We start from the raw sequence: 21,911 nt of genomic DNA, 5'->3' as shown, positions 1-21,911 counted from the left end.
AAGCTCCATGAGAGTAGGAACCTTCATATGCCTTGCTTACTGTGGTATTCTAAGCACTTAGAACACAGTCAGGTATATAGTAGGTGTTCAATAAAAAAATAAGTAGATGCATTCTGTTTCTCAAGTATTTTCCATGTCTTCCCTCACTGTTCCTTTCTCATATCTACTTTAGATCTTCATGATTGCTCTTTTGGGCTTCGAAAAAGCTACCTGCTGATGTTCCTTTCCCTAATCTTCTTCCTTGCCAAAGCCCCCTGTGCTTTGCTGCCTGGGTTATATTTTTATAACTCTTTATGCCATTCTTTTGCTGAACAAAGCAGCACTTTTATGACCAAATGCATTCTTCCAGGGGTAGGATAGTAGCAGCTGTAGCAGGAGGGAGGGTTTGCTCTGTTTACCAAAGAGTGAGATGTATTTTTGGAAGGGCAGTCTTCTTCATTGGTTGTTGCTGAATTTAAACCTGAGGACCAGGGTGAAATATCAACAGCTGCTTCCTCTCCATTAATTAGGCCCCACAACTTCTAAAAAGTATATATCTGTGCTTATGATGGTCCCATGACTTCAGTATGCATTTTAAATGGGAAGAGTTTGATCCCATATTTATTCAAGATAACCAGTTTTTTAATCTGTAAAAATAAGTGTCATATCTCCTTCCCTGGACATGGTGAGGATGCTCCTTGCATCGATTTATGACAGAGGAGGGTGATGAAATGGAAAGGAGGCAGAAAATTAGGTAGGGACCATTTATGTTTTTTTTTTTAATTCTTTCAATGCCTAGCCCATTGCTTATACACAGTAGGCACACAGTCAACCAATTTGAAATATTTGAGTATTAACATTTTTTATGCTTATGCTGTGCATTGGGGCATAAGAGTGAACAAAATAGAAATAATCCCAACTGTATTATAGGCTGGTAGAGGAAAAAGCTCTCAACTGATCATCATGCAAGTACATCATAATTAAAAATGGTGATATACTTGAAAACAAAACTACAAGTGCAACTATAAGTCAGCATATTTGTGGGTGGGTGCTATACAACCAGATGACTGCCTGCATTACTATCCTCTCTTTTATGGTAAGGTGAAGTGCAGTTGTCCACCATTGTGTCAATGCATAGCAGTTTTGCTGAATCACTCATGCATGGATGTAGAAGTGGAGAGGAGCCAGAGTCTCATACAAATTCACCCCGTATTGAGGAAAACCTACTGTCACGACACAGAACAAGAGCCCCTTAGATAACCATTCCTTCTACATCATACTTTTATGGTTGATTTCTTTTATGAACTGGTTGTTTCTTTTGTCCATGGATTTTTTGCCAAGTTTGAATGATGAAGATATTGGTAAATGAAAAATAAAAATGTTCACTGATTAAAATCAGGAAAAAAAGATGCAGATCTTGTAGTGTAGTGGTAGTGGTGGTGATCTGATAGGCCCTCTTATACGAATGCAGAAGTGAAGGACAAGAAAGAGTTATTCAAGTGAAGAACAGGAAATAGAGCAGGCAAAGAAAGGGAACAGCATTATATAGGTCCAGAGGCTAAACAGAAAAGAGTTTGGGATACATGAAGACATCTGATGAACCTAGAATATAGAGTCTGTGAGGCAGGATAGCTTAAGGTAGAGTTAGAGCCATTAGAAGAGACTAGATCATACATAGCTTTGCAGCTCTCCAGATTAGGGAATCAATGGCCTATCCTGTTCTGTGCATCCTTATCCTAATGTCTTGTCCCTGTCTCCTTGTTTAACCTATAAACCTTTTTATGGTCCTCCTATGTTTCTAGTCAGGACCATCGTGATTTCTTAAAACTTTCAGTTCTGCATTATTAAATATATTCCTTAGGGCTTGTATTTGTCTCTCAGTGCCCAAGCATTTTGCTGATGGGTTAAGAGGAGGAGAACACATTTCCTGGAGCTCAGATATCTCAGATCACTAGCTTAATCTATAATTCTGTTCCCACATGGAATTCAGCAAAAGTTAAATGCTCAGATGTGCTTCAGTTTATTTATAGAAAATTCTATATGGTACGTGAGAAATTTGTCAAGCAGAAGCCAATAAGATGTAAAACAAATAATTATTTACCACTTTCCATAAAATAAACTTTTAGTCTCATATGGCCAAATCTAGGACTTGCACTTTGATTTTTTTTTAATTTTTAATTTTTTTTAATGTTTATTTTTGACAGAGAGAGACAGAGCATGAGCAGGGGAGGGGCAGAGAGAGAGGGAGACACAGAATCTGAAGCAGGCTCCAGGCTCTGAGCTGTCAGCACAGAGCCGTACATGGGGCTCAAACCCACAGACTGGGTGAGATCATGACCTCAGCTGAAGTTGGACGCTCAACCGACTGAGCCACCCTGGCGCCCCTAGGATTTGCACTTTGAATGTGGCAGAAACATTTATGGCTTCTCTTTATAACAGACATTTACTGCACTGATTTTCGTAATACATCCTGCAAGGAATATGTGAAAAGTTATGTCCCCTGACCTTTGTGTCCAACAAACATTTGCACAATGCCTCTCACACAGTAGATGTCCAATAATAACAATACTGACACCCACCACCGCCCCCGCCAGCAGAGCAGAGCATATCTCTTAGGAAGGAGAGTTTTCTCCAGAACAAACGATAGGCCCTGAAGATAGTGATGAATAATCTCTGTGTTCTATATACTGCTTGGAGAGAAAGAGGCTATAAAAGAGAGAAGAGAGTGCCAGTGGTTGTGAAAGTCTATAGCAGCATTATAGGTGCATATTCACCATAATGTGGCCATAAATCCAAATCATGCCACCGGTCATAAAAAAGATAACATGAAGGGAATAAAATCATAAAGGCACCATATATTGAGCACTTACCATGTGTCAGATACTGTGCTAAGAATTAGCTCTAAGCTTCACAATGGCTCTGGCAGGCAGCTATTATCCTCTCTATCTTATGTGTAAGGGAAAGAAAGCATAGATGGGCCACATGAGCCTACAACCACACAGTTAATAAATGTTGGGAAAGTTTTAAACCTGGTCTGCCCAGCTCACACTCCAAACTTCGATTCGACCAAGGACACTTAATTTTTCAGAACAGTCTAGGCCATAGAGATCAGGGCTGATAAAAACAAAACAAAACAAAACAAAACACAAACCTACTGTTAGATGCCAACTCAGGAGCTCACATAATGACCTGACCTGTAAATCCCCAAAAGAGAGATTACCAGAATTAGCAGATTTCCTAAAGAACTCGAGTGACTAGTGCATCTGCTGCCATGGAAGTTGCTTCATACTTTTTTCAAAAATTCAATCAAGTGGCCTAAAATGTTATGAATCCCCTTTTCAAAAAATACTGTTATGTTTGATTCTGCTGTGTTCTATCAGTCTGATCTTTGAGCAAATGTCAAAGTGAATTGGTAGATTAGAGCAGGGTCAGCTCAAAGGAATGATGCCCGAGCCTTGTTAGAGAAGCTGACATGTAGTGGCTGTGGGACTTCATTATTTCCTTTAAGCTAAGACTTTATTAAATACCTGCCAAGGACAAGGCATTGTATGTGCTAAGGACACACTGGCACATAAGAAAGACAATCTGTCTGTAAGCACCCTCCTCTCCCTCCTTGGATTTTCAGGCTTAGCTCACTGTGCCCTGCCTGGTCTCACAAGGGATCATTTCCAGTCCAATTAACTGGGAGATAGAAGGAGAACTTCATTCTGTACTACTTTTCCACCCTGATTTAGCAAAGTCTAATTTATTGCCTTGGAAGGTGATACAAAAACATTTCTTATACTCTCTGTTTGTTCAGTTGAATGTATGTTTTGGTAATTTGTGTTTTTTATATATGCCCTTTGGCAATTTAGGAAAAAAGATTGAACTCTAAGTTGATCACTTTGATCCAGGAATCGTGTGTGCTCACTGGCTATCATGTACAGCCCAGAGTCACTGACCCACTATCAGTAAAACATGCTTTGTGAAATGTTTTCTCAGAAATGGAGATGCATCTGCACAAATTGCTTCCCGTTCTTTTGGTGTCTCTTGTTAGCAGCAGCATGCATTTGTGTGAAAGCTGGCAGGGGTCAGGACACAGACTGTGGTCATGGACCTCAGCACAGCTAACTGGCATGTATAGGGATGAAATCTGCAACTTTTGCCTCATTAGCACCATGTCCCCTACTGAGTTAACCAGCCATAGGCAATTGGAGAACTCAGAAGGTTAATTCTTTCTGCCCATAGGTAGAGTTACAGCTGAATGGACTAAGCCCTTAAAATGTTATCACTCCAACCAGGAAATTTTAAGTGGAAAAAATGGCTGGTAGTACAAAAAGGTTAAACGAATTGAAAACAGGTCTAAAGCAGACTTGCAGTTTTCTCAAGAGTTGCATAGAATATTCTGTAACTTTTGCAGAGGTTATGACTTGAAACATGTTTCAACCATGTGATTACCAGGAACTATTAAAATAAACAGCACAAATAAGGCATTTAAATATAGATACTCACAGCTTCAAAACACAAGAGAAGAGGAAATGAAGCAGCTTTGTTTTCTTACAAAAACACCCAGGTGACTTTATTTGGAATTTGAATAAATACCTCTTTATTCAAATAGAGAGGAAGGCTGCTAAGGCTAAAAGAAATGTCGATTATTTCCCTCTCAAGGGAGTCCTGCCCTGAGCTGATGTATCAGCATGAGGCAGTGCTCCTGCTAAATTACATACAAAGCAGGCATAAGAGATGGGCTCTGAAGACACAGCCAAGGGACCACTGTCCGTGTAGCTTAAGATAAATGTCATGGCTTGACTTTGCACTTCTAAGGTTCCTGTGACCCCAAGTCACTATTCATTTTCAACAGGCGCTCTGGTCTTCCTCTCCTGGCTCCTGTGTTCAGAAGACACAGTGCATGTGGGAGGACAGGGAGGTCTCTCTCTGCGAGAGATCCCTCACATGTGAAATGGGCACTAATATCGATGAACTGAACAGAGCCCTGGTCTCTGCCCTTGTTTAGGAGAGAAAAAAAAGTGAGTGCCCAAATGTCCTCTCTGCACAGAAAGGGAAAACCACAAACTCACTGGGGGTACAGCTAGACAAGGGAAAGCCAGTAGGTCTTCAGCAGTTAGGCCAGAAAGGTGATGGCAAGAATTTGGCGCTTGAATAGGAACGTGCTATGGTGTCTTCCAATTCTTCCATTTTGGCTTGCTGGCAAAAGGTAGCATAAAGAATAATTATTTGAAATAGCTAGGATTTCTTGAGCACTTACTGTGTGCTATCTGCTAGGTACTTGGAAAAGTCCATGTGATTTTTGTAGTACATAGTGATAAAAGCCAAAGAAAAATAGCCCGGAAGGGCAAGGCCGGATCCAAATGAGGAAGCCTGTCACACACTTCAGCCTTGCCCACAGTCTGTGTCTTCACTACAGTGTTCTTCAAAACAGCAGTGGAACTAGCAATCATGGTTCACAGTTAACTGGATAACTTGTAACTAGACACACACAGGGATTTTCACTGCCGAAGGAGGAAAACTTACTTGTGAGGAATAATTATCTGATGGTATGACAGAATACAATATAAAGACTGTAATGGAAGAAATAATTATAGGTAAACATAAGTAATTTACCTATTCTGTTGTCTTCTGAGGTATATATGCGAAGTTACATAGAAATCCCAGAAGTATGGTGCTGAGAAATGGCCCTCCGAGCTCTTCTAGAATATGTTAGGGTCATGAAACAATATGGCAAAGAGTGTACATCCTTACCACATAATCAGTTCGAATGGTTGTTTTTGAAAAGTGTATTCTCTCATGTAACATTAAATCCTTTATCTAATTTAATTTGCAGAACTTCTTTCAAATAGTTAGCAACCTTCTAGATGAAGAAAACAAGGAAAAATGGGAGGATGCACAACAGGTAAGATTGGAGCTGTTTCAAAACCTAAAACAGAGTTGGTTAAAGAAAGCTTTAAAAATATGTGAAGAGGGCCACCTGGGTGGCTCAGTTGTTGGGCGACCCAGTTGTTGGGCGACCCACTTTGGCTCAGGTCATGGTCTCACAGTTTGTGAGTTCGAGCCCCGCGTCAGACTCTGTGCTGACAGCTCAGAGCCTGGAGCCTACTTCACCTTCTGTGTCTCTGTTCTCTCTACCCCTCCCTTGCTCACGCTCTGAGTCTCTCTGTCTCTCAATAATAAATAAACGTTAAAATTTTTTTTTAAATATGTGAAGAAACTAATGGTTTTCTGTTCCCAGAACATAAAAGGAGACTTTGATTAGACACTTAGAAGTCATCCTAGGTTGTGTTATACTAATTTTAGAGAAAATAAGTGATCTCTTCTATCCTAACAATTAATGGAATGAGTATTATGAATGTGAAAACACTGGACAGGTTTGAGTAATTTGTAACATTGAGGTATCAGTACATAATAACTATATGCCTTACCAACCATAGTCTGTCCTATCTACAGACTATGGGAGAAAGAGCAAATCCAAAAGCACATATTACAAACCAAACTGGGGGGTATTGACAAGGAAAATCATTTATATTTACTATAGCACTATGTAGAGTCTGGATCAGACATACAGATGTGCATTTGGATTCAAAGCCAAGAGTTGTAAAAATGAGTTATCATAGGGAATTTGTATTCTGCTTTTTTTCTATTTCTGCCATGCATGATCAGTGTAGCAAGTGACCCTATTGATTTAATTAGTGTTTTAAAATGCCTTTCAAAGCCATTTGTGCTATACTGATTTATGTGTGGTTAATAACACTTTTTTTCTAAATTACAAAAATAAGTGGGTTAGAGGTTAAGAAAGGGAAAATAAACATGTTTTTAAAAATACTGTGGAGATTTAATTTGACTATTTGAATTCTTTAAGTTTTCTGATTGACTTTTGCTAACTCCAAGAGAACAATGTGATCTTGAAAATAAGAATATTTACTGAGATTCAAGTGAGCCATCTATCCCTTTCTCCCCTTATAATCATCTTCTGGGCCTTCAGGAGCAAAGCATGCCCTTTATTCCTGTATGATAGGGACTCTAAAAATAGTCCAGTGTGGGTCTAGCTCATTATCAGGTACAAATTCTGTGCTTCTGGCCATAGGAAAAAAAAAAAGATCACTCCTTAGTTTAAGACCCTGAATTTATCTTTTTCTGCTAGTTTGAATTATATATTTGTCCTTGGCTTTCTTCTAGAGGAGAGCCTCATTCACTCACTGTAAGGAAATAGTGTCTTTCCCTAGAATACAGCTGCAGAGACTAAGCACATCCTTCCAGAATGCTGGAGACTATTAATTATGGCTATATTTAGAACAAATATATAATACCCTTTTAAAAACAAGACTGCAATTCATTGGATCACATTATTTATTGTGAGGTCCCGACTTGAACAAATAATGAATGGTAGTACAACTTCTCTTCAATGGAAAATCCTGAATCCATAATCCATTTATTTACTTGTGATTTTGAGTTAGCTATGTCCTTATTTTTAAATTCTTCAGTAGTGATACTCTTTAATGACTTTTTCAAGGTAACCATTTGAAGCTTAAAAAAAAAACAACTATTTTGTAGCTTTTACTAAAAGGTATTCCTTCAAATGCAGCCATGTGGGAAATGAGACTCCAGGTTGGTGGCACAAAGGTTGGACTCCATTTGTCACACATAGTTCATCTCAAATTTACCTGGTAATTGGGGTGACCACTTGCTAGTTAACTGGCTTTATCCAAAGAAAGAAAAAATAAACTTTTTCTATCTTCATGAAGGTAGTTTTACAGCTTAGAGCAAGGTGCCTGCTGAAGTTACATTTACCTAGAAACTGAGACAGAGACCCTGTCTTATTTGTTATCACCTCTGTCTCTCTCTGAAAGACATCCCTGGGTCTTTAAGCTGGTAAGAGTCTATTTAGCTTTTTAAAAACATTTAAATACATTTCAAAGAGACAGAGAAAGAATTTATCAATTATTAGTTTTCAAAAGCAAATGCTTTAAGAAAGCGAATGAAAGATGTGGGGCTGGGAGAGGGAGTCTCATTTTCAGCAGGGAGAATTAAGCTTCTTATTTTAAATTTGTGTTTACCCTTACATGACACACACTCATATACACCTACACAAAAATAGTAGAAAAAATATAGTAGTAGCAGAAAGCTTGGAGCTGATGGAAATTTCATGCAGATTTTTGGAATGATGATGATGACCTCTTAGAATTCATATTTAATGATTGGAAACTAGTTAAGAAAGAACATCTCTCCCCAAATGTTTCCAATATTAAAAAATTTACAAGTATCTATGCCACAGATTTCTAAGTGTCATAGCCATTGTTCTTGTCTTCAAATATATGTGGGTGACTATACTATGCACCCTCAGTATCTGCATTTTAGCTGGGCACAGTCGACTTTACACACCACACCTGCTATTCGCCCTGCCCAATGTGTCTTCCTCCTACTCTGGTCCCCTTCTAGCTCTGACTGTATGTTTCTCTGCTAATCAGACTGTCTCTTACCCTTCTGCACTAGGCTTTGCAAAGGTAAAGCCACTACAACTCTAATCCACTTAATTTTTTCATGCTTAGAAGTGGCAGTGGTACTGAATGGCTAAAAGAAATGAACCTAACTTCAAAAGACTTTTCTGCTCTAATGTGGTTATATAATGCAGGCTGACTTTATAAACATTAGGGGTTATGCATACTAACAGTCATATGACCTTTTTTTAAATGGCCTTCACTTCCTACACATTATGAACTATTTCCAGAATCAGATTGTTTAGGAGAAAAACTCCTCTGTTTGCAATGCGTGAGGTGGCATGGTGTTGGATTTGCTTTGTATATATACAAGGGAAGCACCAACACTAGCTTTTCATGATCCTGAAATTATTGCTAACATTGCTATTCATATCATGGCTATGACAGCTATGGAAGTGAATGCCCCTCCCAAGACTGAATGAACTTAATAGTTTGTAAATATCTTCACGATGACAATAATAATTGTGTTTTCTTCCAATGTCCATCATATAGATGCTAAGTAAAAAAAGCCAAAAAGCCTCAAGATTTCAGTGTTTGTTCTATGTCATAATTAGGTGAGGAAAAGATCCCATCAAAAGTAAGGACAGACAGTTTCCAAGTATACAATCTGTTAGATATTTTTAGTTTCCTTAGACTTATGGGAGATTAATCACTGCATCATATCACCGTCGAAGCTCTTGCCGTGTGACACCTGGTATCATTCTCAGCCCGTGGTTCAAAAACACAACTGTTGCCAGGTGCAGAATTTTCTTCAAGTAAAACAGAGTTCATTTATGACCTCATTATGTAGTTTTTGTTATTCCTGTTACATATTCTACTATATAGACGTTTTATTCCTTCTAACCCTTGCTTATTTTTGTAGATTTATCCTGGCTCTATAGAATTAATGCAGGTGATTGAAGATTTTATACACATTGTTGGAATGGGGATGATGGACTTTCAGAATTCATACTTAATGACTGGAAATGTAGGTAAGAAATAAGATTGTTTCCCAAAATCTTACTGAAATAAAAAAAAATTGCAAGTATCTGAGCCATACATTTCTAAGTGTAATATCCATTGCTCATATCTTCAGGTATATGTAAGTAATGTGTTATGGATACTTGGTGTATGATTTTTAGATAGACCCAACTGCATATACATTATACACAGACGGACACACATTTGCATGGGTTCATATATAGCGTTTACCTTGTGTTTATCTGTACATGTATACATAAAGGAGATTATGTGTCCTTTTCTTCCATTTGCCAAATATTCATTGCTATCCAACCTAATGTTGAAAATACATAATACATATTGTGTGTTTTGTTAAAAAAGTGAGTCTTCGTAATCTTCATACGTTGTTGATGAGGATGCCAGGTTACTTTTTAGCTAGCTGTCCCAATGAAGTAGTGAATCAGCATGGGTTGTGGAATACCTGTAAGGATCAAGGTCATGGTGCTGTTGGTGCTGCTGCAGTTTTCCTGAGTAACTTCTAGGACACAGTGGATCTCTCAGGTCCCTCTGTAGTGGATTCTGTGATGCCAGAGAAATGAAGACATATTTCTTCCTTTAGTTACTTTTAAATTGTCTCTAATAGGGAAGAATTACACAGAGAAGCAAAACCTGCACACACTTTCATGGTGTAACAATTACTTTGAGCCAACAGCAGTTATGTTAACCAAATGGCAGATCACTCTCTATAGTGAGAAAACCAAAAAATCAGCAAGAGCAAAGAAACAGTATTCTTAAATATTGTACACATTGAGTTGATATAGGTTTACAGTTTTCTCATTTCTTTAAAGCTCCCTCTCATAATATTGCTGTGATTCAGACTTTCTGTCATTTGTCATGCTTTAGTAGTCTTCACATAAAGACCACTGAGATGTAGATAATTATGTGTTTAAATAAACATATCTTACCTCAGATTCTTATTCATGGTATATTTAATTTTTAGTTTCTGGATCAGGAAGACACCTAACTTGGTAGAGGGATTAACTAGGGGAGTACAACTAGTACAGGTCACACAAACATACACATGTATATAAGATATATGTATCATTCATATATATATATGTATATCATTCATATATATACATATATATATGAATAAGGATTTTGCTGGTTTACTTTACACTTGATTTCTTCTGAAGGTACTTTAGCCCTATAGGGACTTGTATGATCCTAAGATATTTTCCATCAGGATAACCTCAAATTGTAGTGGATAATAGCTAATTACTGGTAATATTATTTAGTTGAGGAAGGCCTATGCAATTCCTTAAAGGAGCCATTTCCATGCCAATATACCATCTTCATGCAGTGTAAGGCCTTACGGTTAGATTATGTCTTAATACGCTTTCTGAGTCAGTTTGAGGGCCCAGATTTATCATCTGAGTAGGGGTTTAGCAGCTTGTGCTGGCTCAGAAATGGAGTGAACTGTCCCTTGCTCTAAGCAATGAGTGATGAGAAGAAAAAGGGACCAAAAATAGTATGTTTGTTGTAGGATAAATTCAGAAATCGGAAAAAGTCCAAATTAAACGTCTATTCCAAAAGCGGCTGAACAAAGAGAGGAAAGATCAACCCTGTAGGAAAAGGGATAGTGTATCGGATTCTGGGTTTTTGGACACATAGAAGGAAGAACTAGAGAGATTCTGGAGATGCTGGTCATTCAAGGTGGAGCCATTCTCCAAAGAGATTCCTGACTTCTGTGGCAAGGGGGACCCGTGAAATCTGCTCTGGCAAATTAGCCCATTCTCAAAGCCATTTGCAAGAAAAACTAAGCGGAAAACACACAGAGGTATTGTTTCTTTAATTCTTTTTTTGTAAATGTTAACATCTAATTCTTAAAGGCATTGCTCGTTAAAAGTATCAGATTGATACATGGCATTTGTTCAGTTTGGAAAAACCTATAATAGAAGCAATGCCAATCTCAGAGTCTAGTAAACTTAGATTCAGACTTAAAGGACACTGAATAACAGAATGAAATTTTTTAGAGTACTAGTATAATTGACTATGGAGATTAAATGATTTATGAACACTTATTACTCTTTTTAAAAATTTTTTTAATGTTTATCCATCTTTGAGAGAGAGGGAGAGACAGAGCATGAGCAGGGGAGGGGCAGAGAGAGAGGGAGACACAGAATTCAAAGCAGGCTCCAGGCTCTGAACTGTCAGCACAGAGCCCGACACGGGGCTCAAACTCAGGAACCGCTAGATCATGACCCTCAGGTCATGACCTGAATCAGACGCCTAGCCGACTGAGCCACCTAGGCGCCCCTAACACTTATTACTCTTTACCTGTCTTTTGACTTACCAAAATTACATATTTGAAAACTTTGTGTATTATTTTTTGCATTAAGATTCTGTTTTATAGGTTTGGCTACTTCCTTTACCATCACTAAACTTTAAGAAGTGTCTTAAGCATAGTAACCCAAAGCAATTAAGTACTGCAAATAAAGCCAGTATTGTCCTGTACTGTCTTTAATCTTGTATAAGAACAGTATGATTTGGCCTTCTGGTCATTTATGTGGAATTAATTACATTTTTTTAAAAAGGTTATATTCTGTATAACATTATTATACTAGCTAAAAGAGATCTTATTTATTATTGATTTCCTCCCAATACTAGCCCAGAGACTGTCTTATTGTAGTTTGATGACTAGAAGGTTATTCTCAATAATATTTTGGAATTTTTCCAAAGTGTATGCATATATTAGTCAGGTTCTCCAGAAAAACAGAGCCCCTAGGATATAAGTAGGTATACAGAAAGAGATTTATTTTGGGGATATTGGCTTATACAATTATGGAGGCTGAGAAGACCCGCCACCTGTTGTCTGAAAGCTGGAGGCCAAGAAAGCTGATTAAGTAGTTCCAGTCCAAACTTGAAAGTCCAAGAACCAGGAGCACCAATGTGCCAGGGCAGGAGAAGATGGATGCCTCTCCTCAAGCAAAGAGCATTCATCCTTTGCCTTTTTTGTTCTATTCAGCTCTCAGTGGATCACATGATGCCTGCCTGCATTGGTGAGGCAGATCTTCTTTACTTAGTCTACTGATTCAAATGCTAATCTCTTCCAGTAATACCCTCATAGATACATCCTGAAATAATGTTTTGCCAGTTATCTGGGCATCCGTTAGCCCAGTGATATTAATACATAAAATGAACCATCACAATCCACAAGTATCAAATTGGATAATATAGATAATAGTTACTTATTCTACATGTTCTTCATGTTATCCAATTTGATGCTAATATATATAAAATATGATGACACTGTTTTGTCTTATATATCCAATGATTTGGAGAAGGACACACATAGAGAATAATTTACAGTAGCAAAGTGTGAAATGTATGAGTTGTCATTCATTTGTTTTACATCCTAAGTCCAAATATTAATTACCCAATATGGAGCTCATTATACTGAGCATACACACACGTACACACACATTCAATGCACATACACGCTCTTGTGTGTGCACATATAAACGCACATGTACCCACAGCTTGTGAGTAATAAATAGAAAATAGGTAACTAAGAAAGGTTGCTTATTCCTTAGGGCCATTTTCTTCAGGGTATGTTGGATTAGGACTACTTAAAGAATCATAAGAGATCATCATATCTTTTAAAGAGATTATTTTTTTTTCCATAAAGCCCACATACATAGCCACCTCACTTTTCTGGGCTATAGATACGTTCCTGAAGAGAGACAGAGTTGAAAAGCCAAAAATAAATATCATAAAGACCATACAGTGTAATAAGAGTGTCTCAGAACCTTGCTGATAGCCTATTGTATTTAAACTTTGAATATAGTTTCAGAATTCTGTTTTCTGGTTCCCAGGTTAGGTAAAATGAGCTGGAAGCAGAGACAGTGCTATTAGAGGCACATACGTAGTAAATATAAAAGCTGAAAGGCTGAAATAATAAAGACAAAGCTGTACTGAAAGAATATAGCAGAGTATGGAACCTGTCATATAGGAACAAACTCTTTCCTCCCCTTTGAAAACATTAGTTTGAAAACTTAGTGTAATAATTTATGTCTAAAATCATGGCCTTTATTCATCAAGATAAAAGTGCCTATAATCTGGTTAAGATAGAAAGAAAATGGGTGACATTTCTTGGAAAGATTTTCTTCAAAATTAGTTCTAATGAAAAATTTTGAAGTTTCTTTTTCCTGAAAAATGTCCCTATCTATATCAGTTGTTGATAAATGAAATGCTATTATATGGTAAAAATCCATGAACATTTTGGTATAAATGCATGCATGTTTATTTTTGGAGGGAGCAGGCCCATAGCTTTGATCATTTTATCAAAAGACTTATCATCTTAAAAGTTTAATACAAAGCTTGAAAAATATATTCTATGAACAAAGATGTTAAACAAGCTAATATACTTATAAAATAATTGAGCTTAAATAGAATATTTATTTGTCATATTCACATATGAATGTTACATTCAAAATAGACATGATAATTATAATAAGTGAAAGTTAATGAACACTTACTAGTAGCTTATATAATTATATAATGAATATCTTAATGAATAAATATGAAAAATCGATATGGTGCACAGATATTCCAATTAGCAATAGGTCTTTTGTTGCAAAACTGTATTCTAAATGGTCTAAATATGCTGTATAGGTATAGGTTTTTGTTTCAGTAAAAGACAAGTTGTCTATGTATTTTTTAAAATATGATTGTTGTCAATTAGATCAGAGGGACTATATCTTAATATTATCCAATAGGAGTTAAAGTTAGTTTTCTTCAACAAAAATATTCTTTGAAGAGTTGTTTAAACATACTTTTTGTTTTTCCTCTGTAAATATTTTCTCTTCAATCCCTTGCAGCTCAGTGTTTCCCTTATCACTTCCCTGAAACTTCTTTTCAGAAAAGCTTTCTGGAAACTCCCAATCGCCAAATTAAATCTCCTCCCATATTTCAACCTTCATCTCCTCTGTGCCTTGCTAACCACTCTTTCTTGAAACTGTTCATTCTTTTACCATTTTTATGTTTGTTAGAGTATAAAATAGAATCAAAGGATAGCAATCAGACTCATGATTCAGAAATATTTAGATTTTTTGGAGGCAGTAACATAAAACAAAGAAGGTGAAGCACTGAAAGGGGGGAAAAGTACATTATTTGAGGGCTAGCTGTTTGCTGTTCCAAAGGCAGAATAGAATGTATGAGATAGGGGCGCCTGGGTGGCTCAGTAGGTTAGAATCTGACTCTTGATTTCAGCTCAGTTCATGATCTCACATAATTAGAGCCATGGGGCATGTGCATGGATTTCCATCGTTCTGAAAACTTGTCTAAACCTTTAGCAAAATGTTTTATAGGTTTATGTTTATTATTATTATTATTATTATTATTATTATTATTATGCTTTTAGCCACCAATTATCCACAATAACTTCAGGTAGCATTTATATTTACTTTATGTATTGGTAAGAATAAACTATTCTTTAGAAGCTAATTGTTTTAGTTTTGGACTTAGAACTTGAATTGTATAGGGGCACCTGGGGTGGCTCAGTTGGTTAAGCATTCAACTTCAGCTCAGGTCATGATCTTGCAGTTCATGAGTTCAAGCAGCTCGTCGGGCTCTGTGCTGACAGCTCAGAGCCTGGAGCCTGCTTTGGATTCTGTGTCTTTGTCTCTCTCTGCCCCTTGCCCGCTCATTCTCTCTCTCTCTCTCTCTCTCTCTGTCTGTCTCTCTCTCTCTCTCTCTTTCAAAAATAAGCATTTAGAAAAATTAAAAAAGAAAGAACTTGAATTGTACTCATCAAATTGAATTCAAGGAAGATTAGTGATGTGTTACATAGTGCTAGCCCACTGATTCTATTCGTTAAAATCAAAAGAAAATTACCTCTTAGTATAAGCAAAACCTTTCCTGTTTATAAATTACTAATCTTCTGGCCTACAAAGGGATTGCAGCCTCATTTTGGACATAAAAGAATTACATAAATAAATAAAATACACTTTGGTATGCGTCATACAAAACAAATGCACAGAGATCCCTTATAAGAGATGTTGTTCTCTTTTAAGGATCTAGAAAACTCAGAGAAGGAAGCATTTAGTGTATATTTTGAAGAATGACTGGATTGTTGAGAGTTCAACATGAAAAGAGTGAATGGCAAGGAGATGCTTCCATTCCAGAACAGTCTTTTAGCAAAAATAGGATAGAGTTGTCAGAGTTGAGATTGTACTTAGCAGATAAGTGGTTTATGTTGATAAAAACACATATGCATGGAAGTAAAGAAAAATGAAATAAAATTGGAGAAGCATGCACAGACATGGTGTAGGATAGTTCTAAATTCTAAAGACAACAGGGAGCTAACCAAAGCTTGAACTGATGAGAACTGTGCTTGGTAAGACATTATGTTAGAGCGGAAATAGGATTATTTTTTGACTGAGAAAAACTTTAAACATGAAAATTGGAATGCCTTTTACAATCCATGCAAGAGATAATGAAGACTTGAGTTAGTGGTAGTGAGAATAGAAACCAAATCATGGTTATGAATTGAGACTCTGAGGTATAAATGATAATATTTCATACCTTAAGGTGTCAGAAAGAAAGGAGTATTTGAGATTATATTTATCCAACAGATATTTCAGTGTCTTTCACATATTAATGTATAGATGCAGGTGTAACCCTCAAGTGAAAAAATGAAATGTGGCCTTGGGCTTTAGTAGAGAAGTCAAATTTATGGTATGCATGTGAAAATAAACTTCATAAAAGTAACAGCTGAAGCGATAAAACTTTCTTTCAACTATCAAGACAGTAGTAAGAAAGGAAAGATATAAGGTGATGCCTTTATTAAAAACAAAAAACTTATAACTACATGTGTTTACATGTAGTTACATGTGGATACTGAAAAATTTATTACGAGATATCAAATAATTATGTACACCTGAAGCTACTACAATGTTTTATGTCAATTATATATCAATTAAAGTTCCCTGTATATGGCTATGGAGTGCCCTCTAGAATAAATTATTACCTGAAAAAACAAGTATTTACAGTAGTAAACCAGATTAAGAAATATATTTTGTGTTCAAATAAAATTTAGATGTTATACTAGAAGGTTGATGTAAGTTATAGAACAAAAATAAATGCTGAGGAAAAAAAACATAATCATAGCAGGTGTCAGAGTAAGAATAGTCAGAGGTAGTAGGTACAAAGAGTCCCAGATAGGGCAGAATAAGATCAGTGACCTGTAATTAGTAGAAGAGAGAATATTTCAAAATGAACTCCAGTTAGTATCAATTGCTATTCAAGATCAGAGTATTAAGAGTTAAGAAAAATCTCATGTGATCGCTGATGATATAACTTAAAAGTTTTCCAGGAAAAGTGCAGACACAATGAACAGGCTCTAAATTTCTGAACTCTTTAGCTGCTTTCAATGGATTACAACCTTGGCATTTTGATACAATTATGTCCAAGGATTTACTTGGCATAGATGAATGTTGAGACACCTACTAACTACTGTCTCACAACTGTTCTTTAGGAACTATTCAAAGTTGACAGTATAAGATAAAAAGGGAGTATTTTTAGGCTAATAATATTTCAAAATAAAGAATGTTCTAATTATTAGCTGTAAGGAATTTCAAAAGTTGCCCCTATATACAAACCCTAAGAGATATGAGTCTGGAGAGTATAGTTTCAGTTCTTTCCCAGTAATCCAGTAAGGCCAGTGTCTTGAAAACATTAAAGTTAAGACATTTTTCTTTGCCAAGCTAAATATCACTGTCTATTCTTGGTTTAGAAACACTATTACTGGGCTTTTCAGAATGAACATTCATACTTGATATTTTCTGAAATTGAATCCAAATTCAATCTGAAGAGTGGCATAATACAATTGTGACATCTCTTTTCTCTCCGCAATGCTGTCTCATCAACATCACATCTATGTTATTTCTTACACTCACTGGTAAATTTAATCATTTCTTTGGTAGAATATCTTATATTCAGTTGAAAAACCAACCTTCAATCTGACGATGAATTACAAAATAAAGTGGCTTCCCATTTCTAGCCTTATTTTTCTTGCCATTACTGCTTGGGTTTGTGGTTCATACATCTCCATCGCTTGTTTAACTTTCTTTCTTTAAAAATCAGACATTTGCAGTCAGTTGACACCAAGCCTGAGGAACACACAATTCACCATCTTTTTTTGCTTGTTATCTGTAGCACCTAATGTTGGTTCAGTCTGCTAGACTTGAGTCTGAAAGCGTCAGATTCTACCTCGCCTTCTTTCTGGCTTTTTATCGCTCCTTCTTGCTAGACACGTGAAGCAAGTAGTGTGTCTTTATGTAGATCACAAAGGAAAAACTAAAAATACTTGGCTTTTTTTTTTCACCTCTTTTTGTCTTTTCTTTTTAAAATGGTACTAGCATACTGGCTCCCTTGAGAAAATAAATAGTTCAAACACTGTTTTGAACTATGACTTGGAATGATATGCAGCACTGTGTGTTCTTTGATTACTTCTCATTTAATAGAAATTATCTGAGAGTATTTCCTATGATCTGTTTATTCCGAATGGCTGGGAATGGAAGCACTGGGGAGGTTATTGAGACAGCCCATATCAGACCCCTCTAGTATCAAGCGGGACATACTGCTTAAGGGCTCCTTTCCACCCAACTGAGAACTCTATTTTAGGTGCTTCCTAGTGTCATTATAATAGACTGCTAATGATTCACAGATTTATTTGGCTTAAGGGGTCTTAGACATCTATTCAACCAATACATGCCATGTTCTGTTCTATGTTCTGAGAATTGCTCAGGGAACAAATCAGACAACACTCTTGCTCTCATGAAACTTATGTTTTATAGCAGAGACAGATGTCAGACAAGTACCATCTAACATGCCCAGTGGTTATAAGTGATATGAAAAGAAATACAGTAATCCATTATGTTAAAGGGATAGAGCATGAAAAGAAGAGAGTCATTTTAGGCAGGATGCTCAGAGAAGACCTCTAATCAAAGTAGCAATATTTGAATACAGACCTGAATGCCTTGAGAGCATGAAACACGGTGATATGTGGGGTCAAAACATTTCAAGCAGAACAAGTACAAGGTATTCATGTATCCATGTGCCCGATATGTTAGAGGCATTAAAGGAGCTGGTGGTGGAGTGGCTGAGTGGGGTATGGGAGAGGAAATGAAGTCAGGAAAGGAGTGGAGAGCCAGCTTGTGGAAGGCATATGAATATAGGTCTTAATGAGATGAAAAACCATTGAAAGATGTGGACAGAAACATGACCTGATCATTCTAACTATGGAGTGGAAACACACAGACCAGGGGTGCCTGAGTGGCTTAGTCAGTCGAGCATCTGACACTTGATTTCAGCCCAGGTCATGATCTCAAGGTTCATGGAATCAATCCTTGTGTTGAGTTCTGTGCTGACAGTGCAGAGCCTGCTAGGGATTCTCTCTCTTCCTCTCTCTCTCTCTGTCCCTCCTCTCTCTCTCTCTCTCTCTCAAAATAATAATAATAATAATAATAATAATAATAATAATAATAATAAAACAGACTAACAGACCATAGTAGGGTAGGACTGGATATAAAGAGGCTTTTATTGGGCATTTATTGCAGTGGGCCAGATGAGAGAGCTCAGTGGCTTAGACTGGATGCTAGTGGAAATAGTGACAAGAGATCAGATGCTGGAGGTATTTTAAAGCCTGATCTTACAGAATGTACTAATGGTTAGAAACAGGATGTGAAAGGAGGAGAGGGTTCAAGAAAATGTCTCCACTACATTTCCAAGAACTCAACTACAAAAATAAAACAGATTTATGTTTAAATCTGTATCCTATAAAGAAAAGTCAAAACCTACTCTGGCAACCATTTAAATGTCTCCAAAGTTTAGAGACATTTAAGCTTGTCTTGGTTTATTTATTTTTTCTCTTCTTATTCTTTTTAAAATTTTTATTAGGATGTAATTGACATATAACATTGTATTAACTTCAGTGTACACACTAGTGATTTGATAATTGTATATGTTATGAGATGATAACACAATAAGTCTAGTTAATATTTATCAGCACACTTAGTTACAAATTTTTTCTTGGAATGAGAACTTTTAGGATCTACTTTTAGCAACTTTCAAATATATAATACACTATTGTTAACTATAGTCACGACCTTGTTTATGTTTTATATATTCTTGTTTTTGAGTCCGACACATATCCTTGCTCCTGGAGTTTAAGAAATTTTACCCTGTGAAGCTATCAGTCTTCTGTCCTCATACCACCCCTTGAATCCCTGGACAGAAGCTAGAATGAAATTGTTCCTTAAAGTGTCTTTTTAAAGCTATAACTCAGATTGAGCTGCCAGTTATCAAATGAAATAAATTCTACTCTCCCTATCATTTTTGTGTTTCTTCTTCTCTCTATAAAGTCATGGAAGCTCAAGAATGGAAGAATGTTTAGGGGTCAACCAAGTCCAGCCATAAACTTGTCTGCTCCATTCTACATAAAGTATTGTTTAAGGTTTGTTTTTTTTTCTTTTTATTAGTAAAAGTGTTTTTTTAATAAAAAATAAAATATCCAGGTAGAAATGTCTCTGAAAAGCACCTTTGTCTCTACAACTTAAAAAAATGTTATTTTCAGTAGTACTAGTACCTTGGTTACAACCCTGGACTGTGACATAGAAAATAGACATTATATCATGGTGTTGCACGTTATCAGTAGGCCTGTGTTCTTTTAGAACATAACTGGAGTGAATATCTTTACATAATATTTTAGGATTATCTAATCTGTTTTATACAGCCTACTTAAGGACACAATTATTGATGTAGTCATTAAATAATGATTATTGTCCTTAAAAATCTTGAACTTAGAAAGCATTGTTAATAGCCATTATTTTTCATTTCCAGCAACCCAGATGCCCTAAACTTTCTCCCCATTATTCCTGTATTATGCCAGCTCCTAAGCCTCATTCTAACTACTGCTCTGCTGTGAATTTCTCATTTCGTCTCCAGATCTTTATCAGCTTTTGCTTCTTATCCCAGTTTAAATACAGTTGAGAAAGAATAGGGTCTACATGTTGTTACTTTAGAAAGCCTTTTTTCTTACTTTCTTACATATATATTACTTGAATATATATTCTAATTAAAATTCCCTACTATCAGACAGTGGCTGTTATTCTAAGGAACTCTTTACAGAAGTACCATTTGAGTACAATATGTACAAAAATGTCTTTGTTTTATCTCCTTTTATTCCTCAGGCTTTCCAAAAAAAATATTTGGTAAGGTATCCTTTGCATTAATTATATAGCACTTCCCAAATTAATGCTTTCACAAATATTCATGGTACTATTTACTCCTAACAACCTTGCTGCCACAATGCTAAGGGCACCCACACGATTTTTCCTACATCAGTGCTTTCCATTCAGAGTCAGTGCATTTTTATCCCTTTGCATCTTCGTAATTGAAAGTTAAAGATTCGTTTCATTATCTTGCTCAGCCAACCACACTCTAACCTACTTCTTTATATAAAGAACTTCACTGTAGTTTTGATATGACTCTGGGGAAATCTTACTCATGTATTCTGTATTTTTATGTCAAGGTAAAACGACTCCTGACCTTTATTATCTTTTGTAGTGATATTTTTCATATATATCTACTTTATTAGGAATTTAAAAATTGTTTTCTGGCTAATTACACATTTTTAAAGGATATATGATTATACCTTAAATGAATCTTTTATGACATTTATAAGCCAGTGAAAATTTTTTGAACCTGTTACTCATTCAGTCTCCATTCTTTCAGTAACTGTCTAATGAGAATGTCTAGATAAAGACCAACTCTTTGGCTCCAAGGCATATCATTTCTTTTGGATTTTATATTTACTGGGAAAATCCTCATGATCTGAGGAAAACTAATAAGGTCACATGAATTTCAGATGGAAATATACAACATAGAATGCACAGTACTTCTCAGCAGTACTGGTAGATGAATAGGAAAAGGAGATGAAATATTGACTCCTCCCTACCTATGTATACTTATGAGAAAGAGTTCAAAGCCTCAAGGATGAAATACACGTAACACAGATGGTGAAGATACATACTTTTTATGATAAATCTTGGTATATTATTGGCCATGGTTTGTGAAAGCTGTCCTGAATGGAGATACACAATTTCAAAATTTAAGACTTCTGGTGAGAATATAGATTGAGAATTCATGGGTTTCTCACAGGTTGACACATAAACCTAACCACAAACATTTTGGGTTTGAGTTTTCTTTAATTATTCCCTATAAAGAACATGAGTTTTTGCAAAGAAGTTGTTTGTGGATTCTGTATCCTAGGGAAGCTATGAAGAGGAGTTTTGTGTAAAGGAATCAGTGCCTTGCCTCAGTTCAAGAGACCCAGAAAAAAACTCCAACTAGGGAAAGGCTTTTAGAGATGGGATTAACACAAGGGCCACATGGCTCCCTAGCTCCCTGGAGAATGCTGTATGTAAAACATGTTGGGAT

The 21,911-nt window shown here is 36.3% G+C and overlaps 1 protein-coding gene across 5 annotated transcripts in view; it reads left to right on the top strand.

Moving 5' to 3' along the window:
• ADGRB3 (adhesion G protein-coupled receptor B3) overlaps positions 1 to 21,911 on the top strand; it is a 727,056-nt gene that overhangs the window by 372,017 nt on the left and 333,128 nt on the right. For all 5 annotated transcript variants that reach the window (XM_053222612.1, XM_053222611.1, XM_027057493.2 and 2 more), the window contains 2 exons: positions 5,801 to 5,869; positions 9,331 to 9,439. In XM_053222612.1, the coding sequence (XP_053078587.1) occupies positions 5,801 to 5,869; positions 9,331 to 9,439 (178 nt within the window). The remainder of the gene's footprint in view (positions 1 to 5,800; positions 5,870 to 9,330; positions 9,440 to 21,911) is intronic.

Source organism: Acinonyx jubatus, chromosome B2 (genome assembly GCF_027475565.1).
Source record: "Acinonyx jubatus isolate Ajub_Pintada_27869175 chromosome B2, VMU_Ajub_asm_v1.0, whole genome shotgun sequence".
NCBI lineage: Eukaryota > Metazoa > Chordata > Mammalia > Carnivora > Felidae > Acinonyx > Acinonyx jubatus.
Note: the sequence above shows the minus strand (reverse complement) of the source record. Positions and strands in the feature narration are given on the sequence as shown.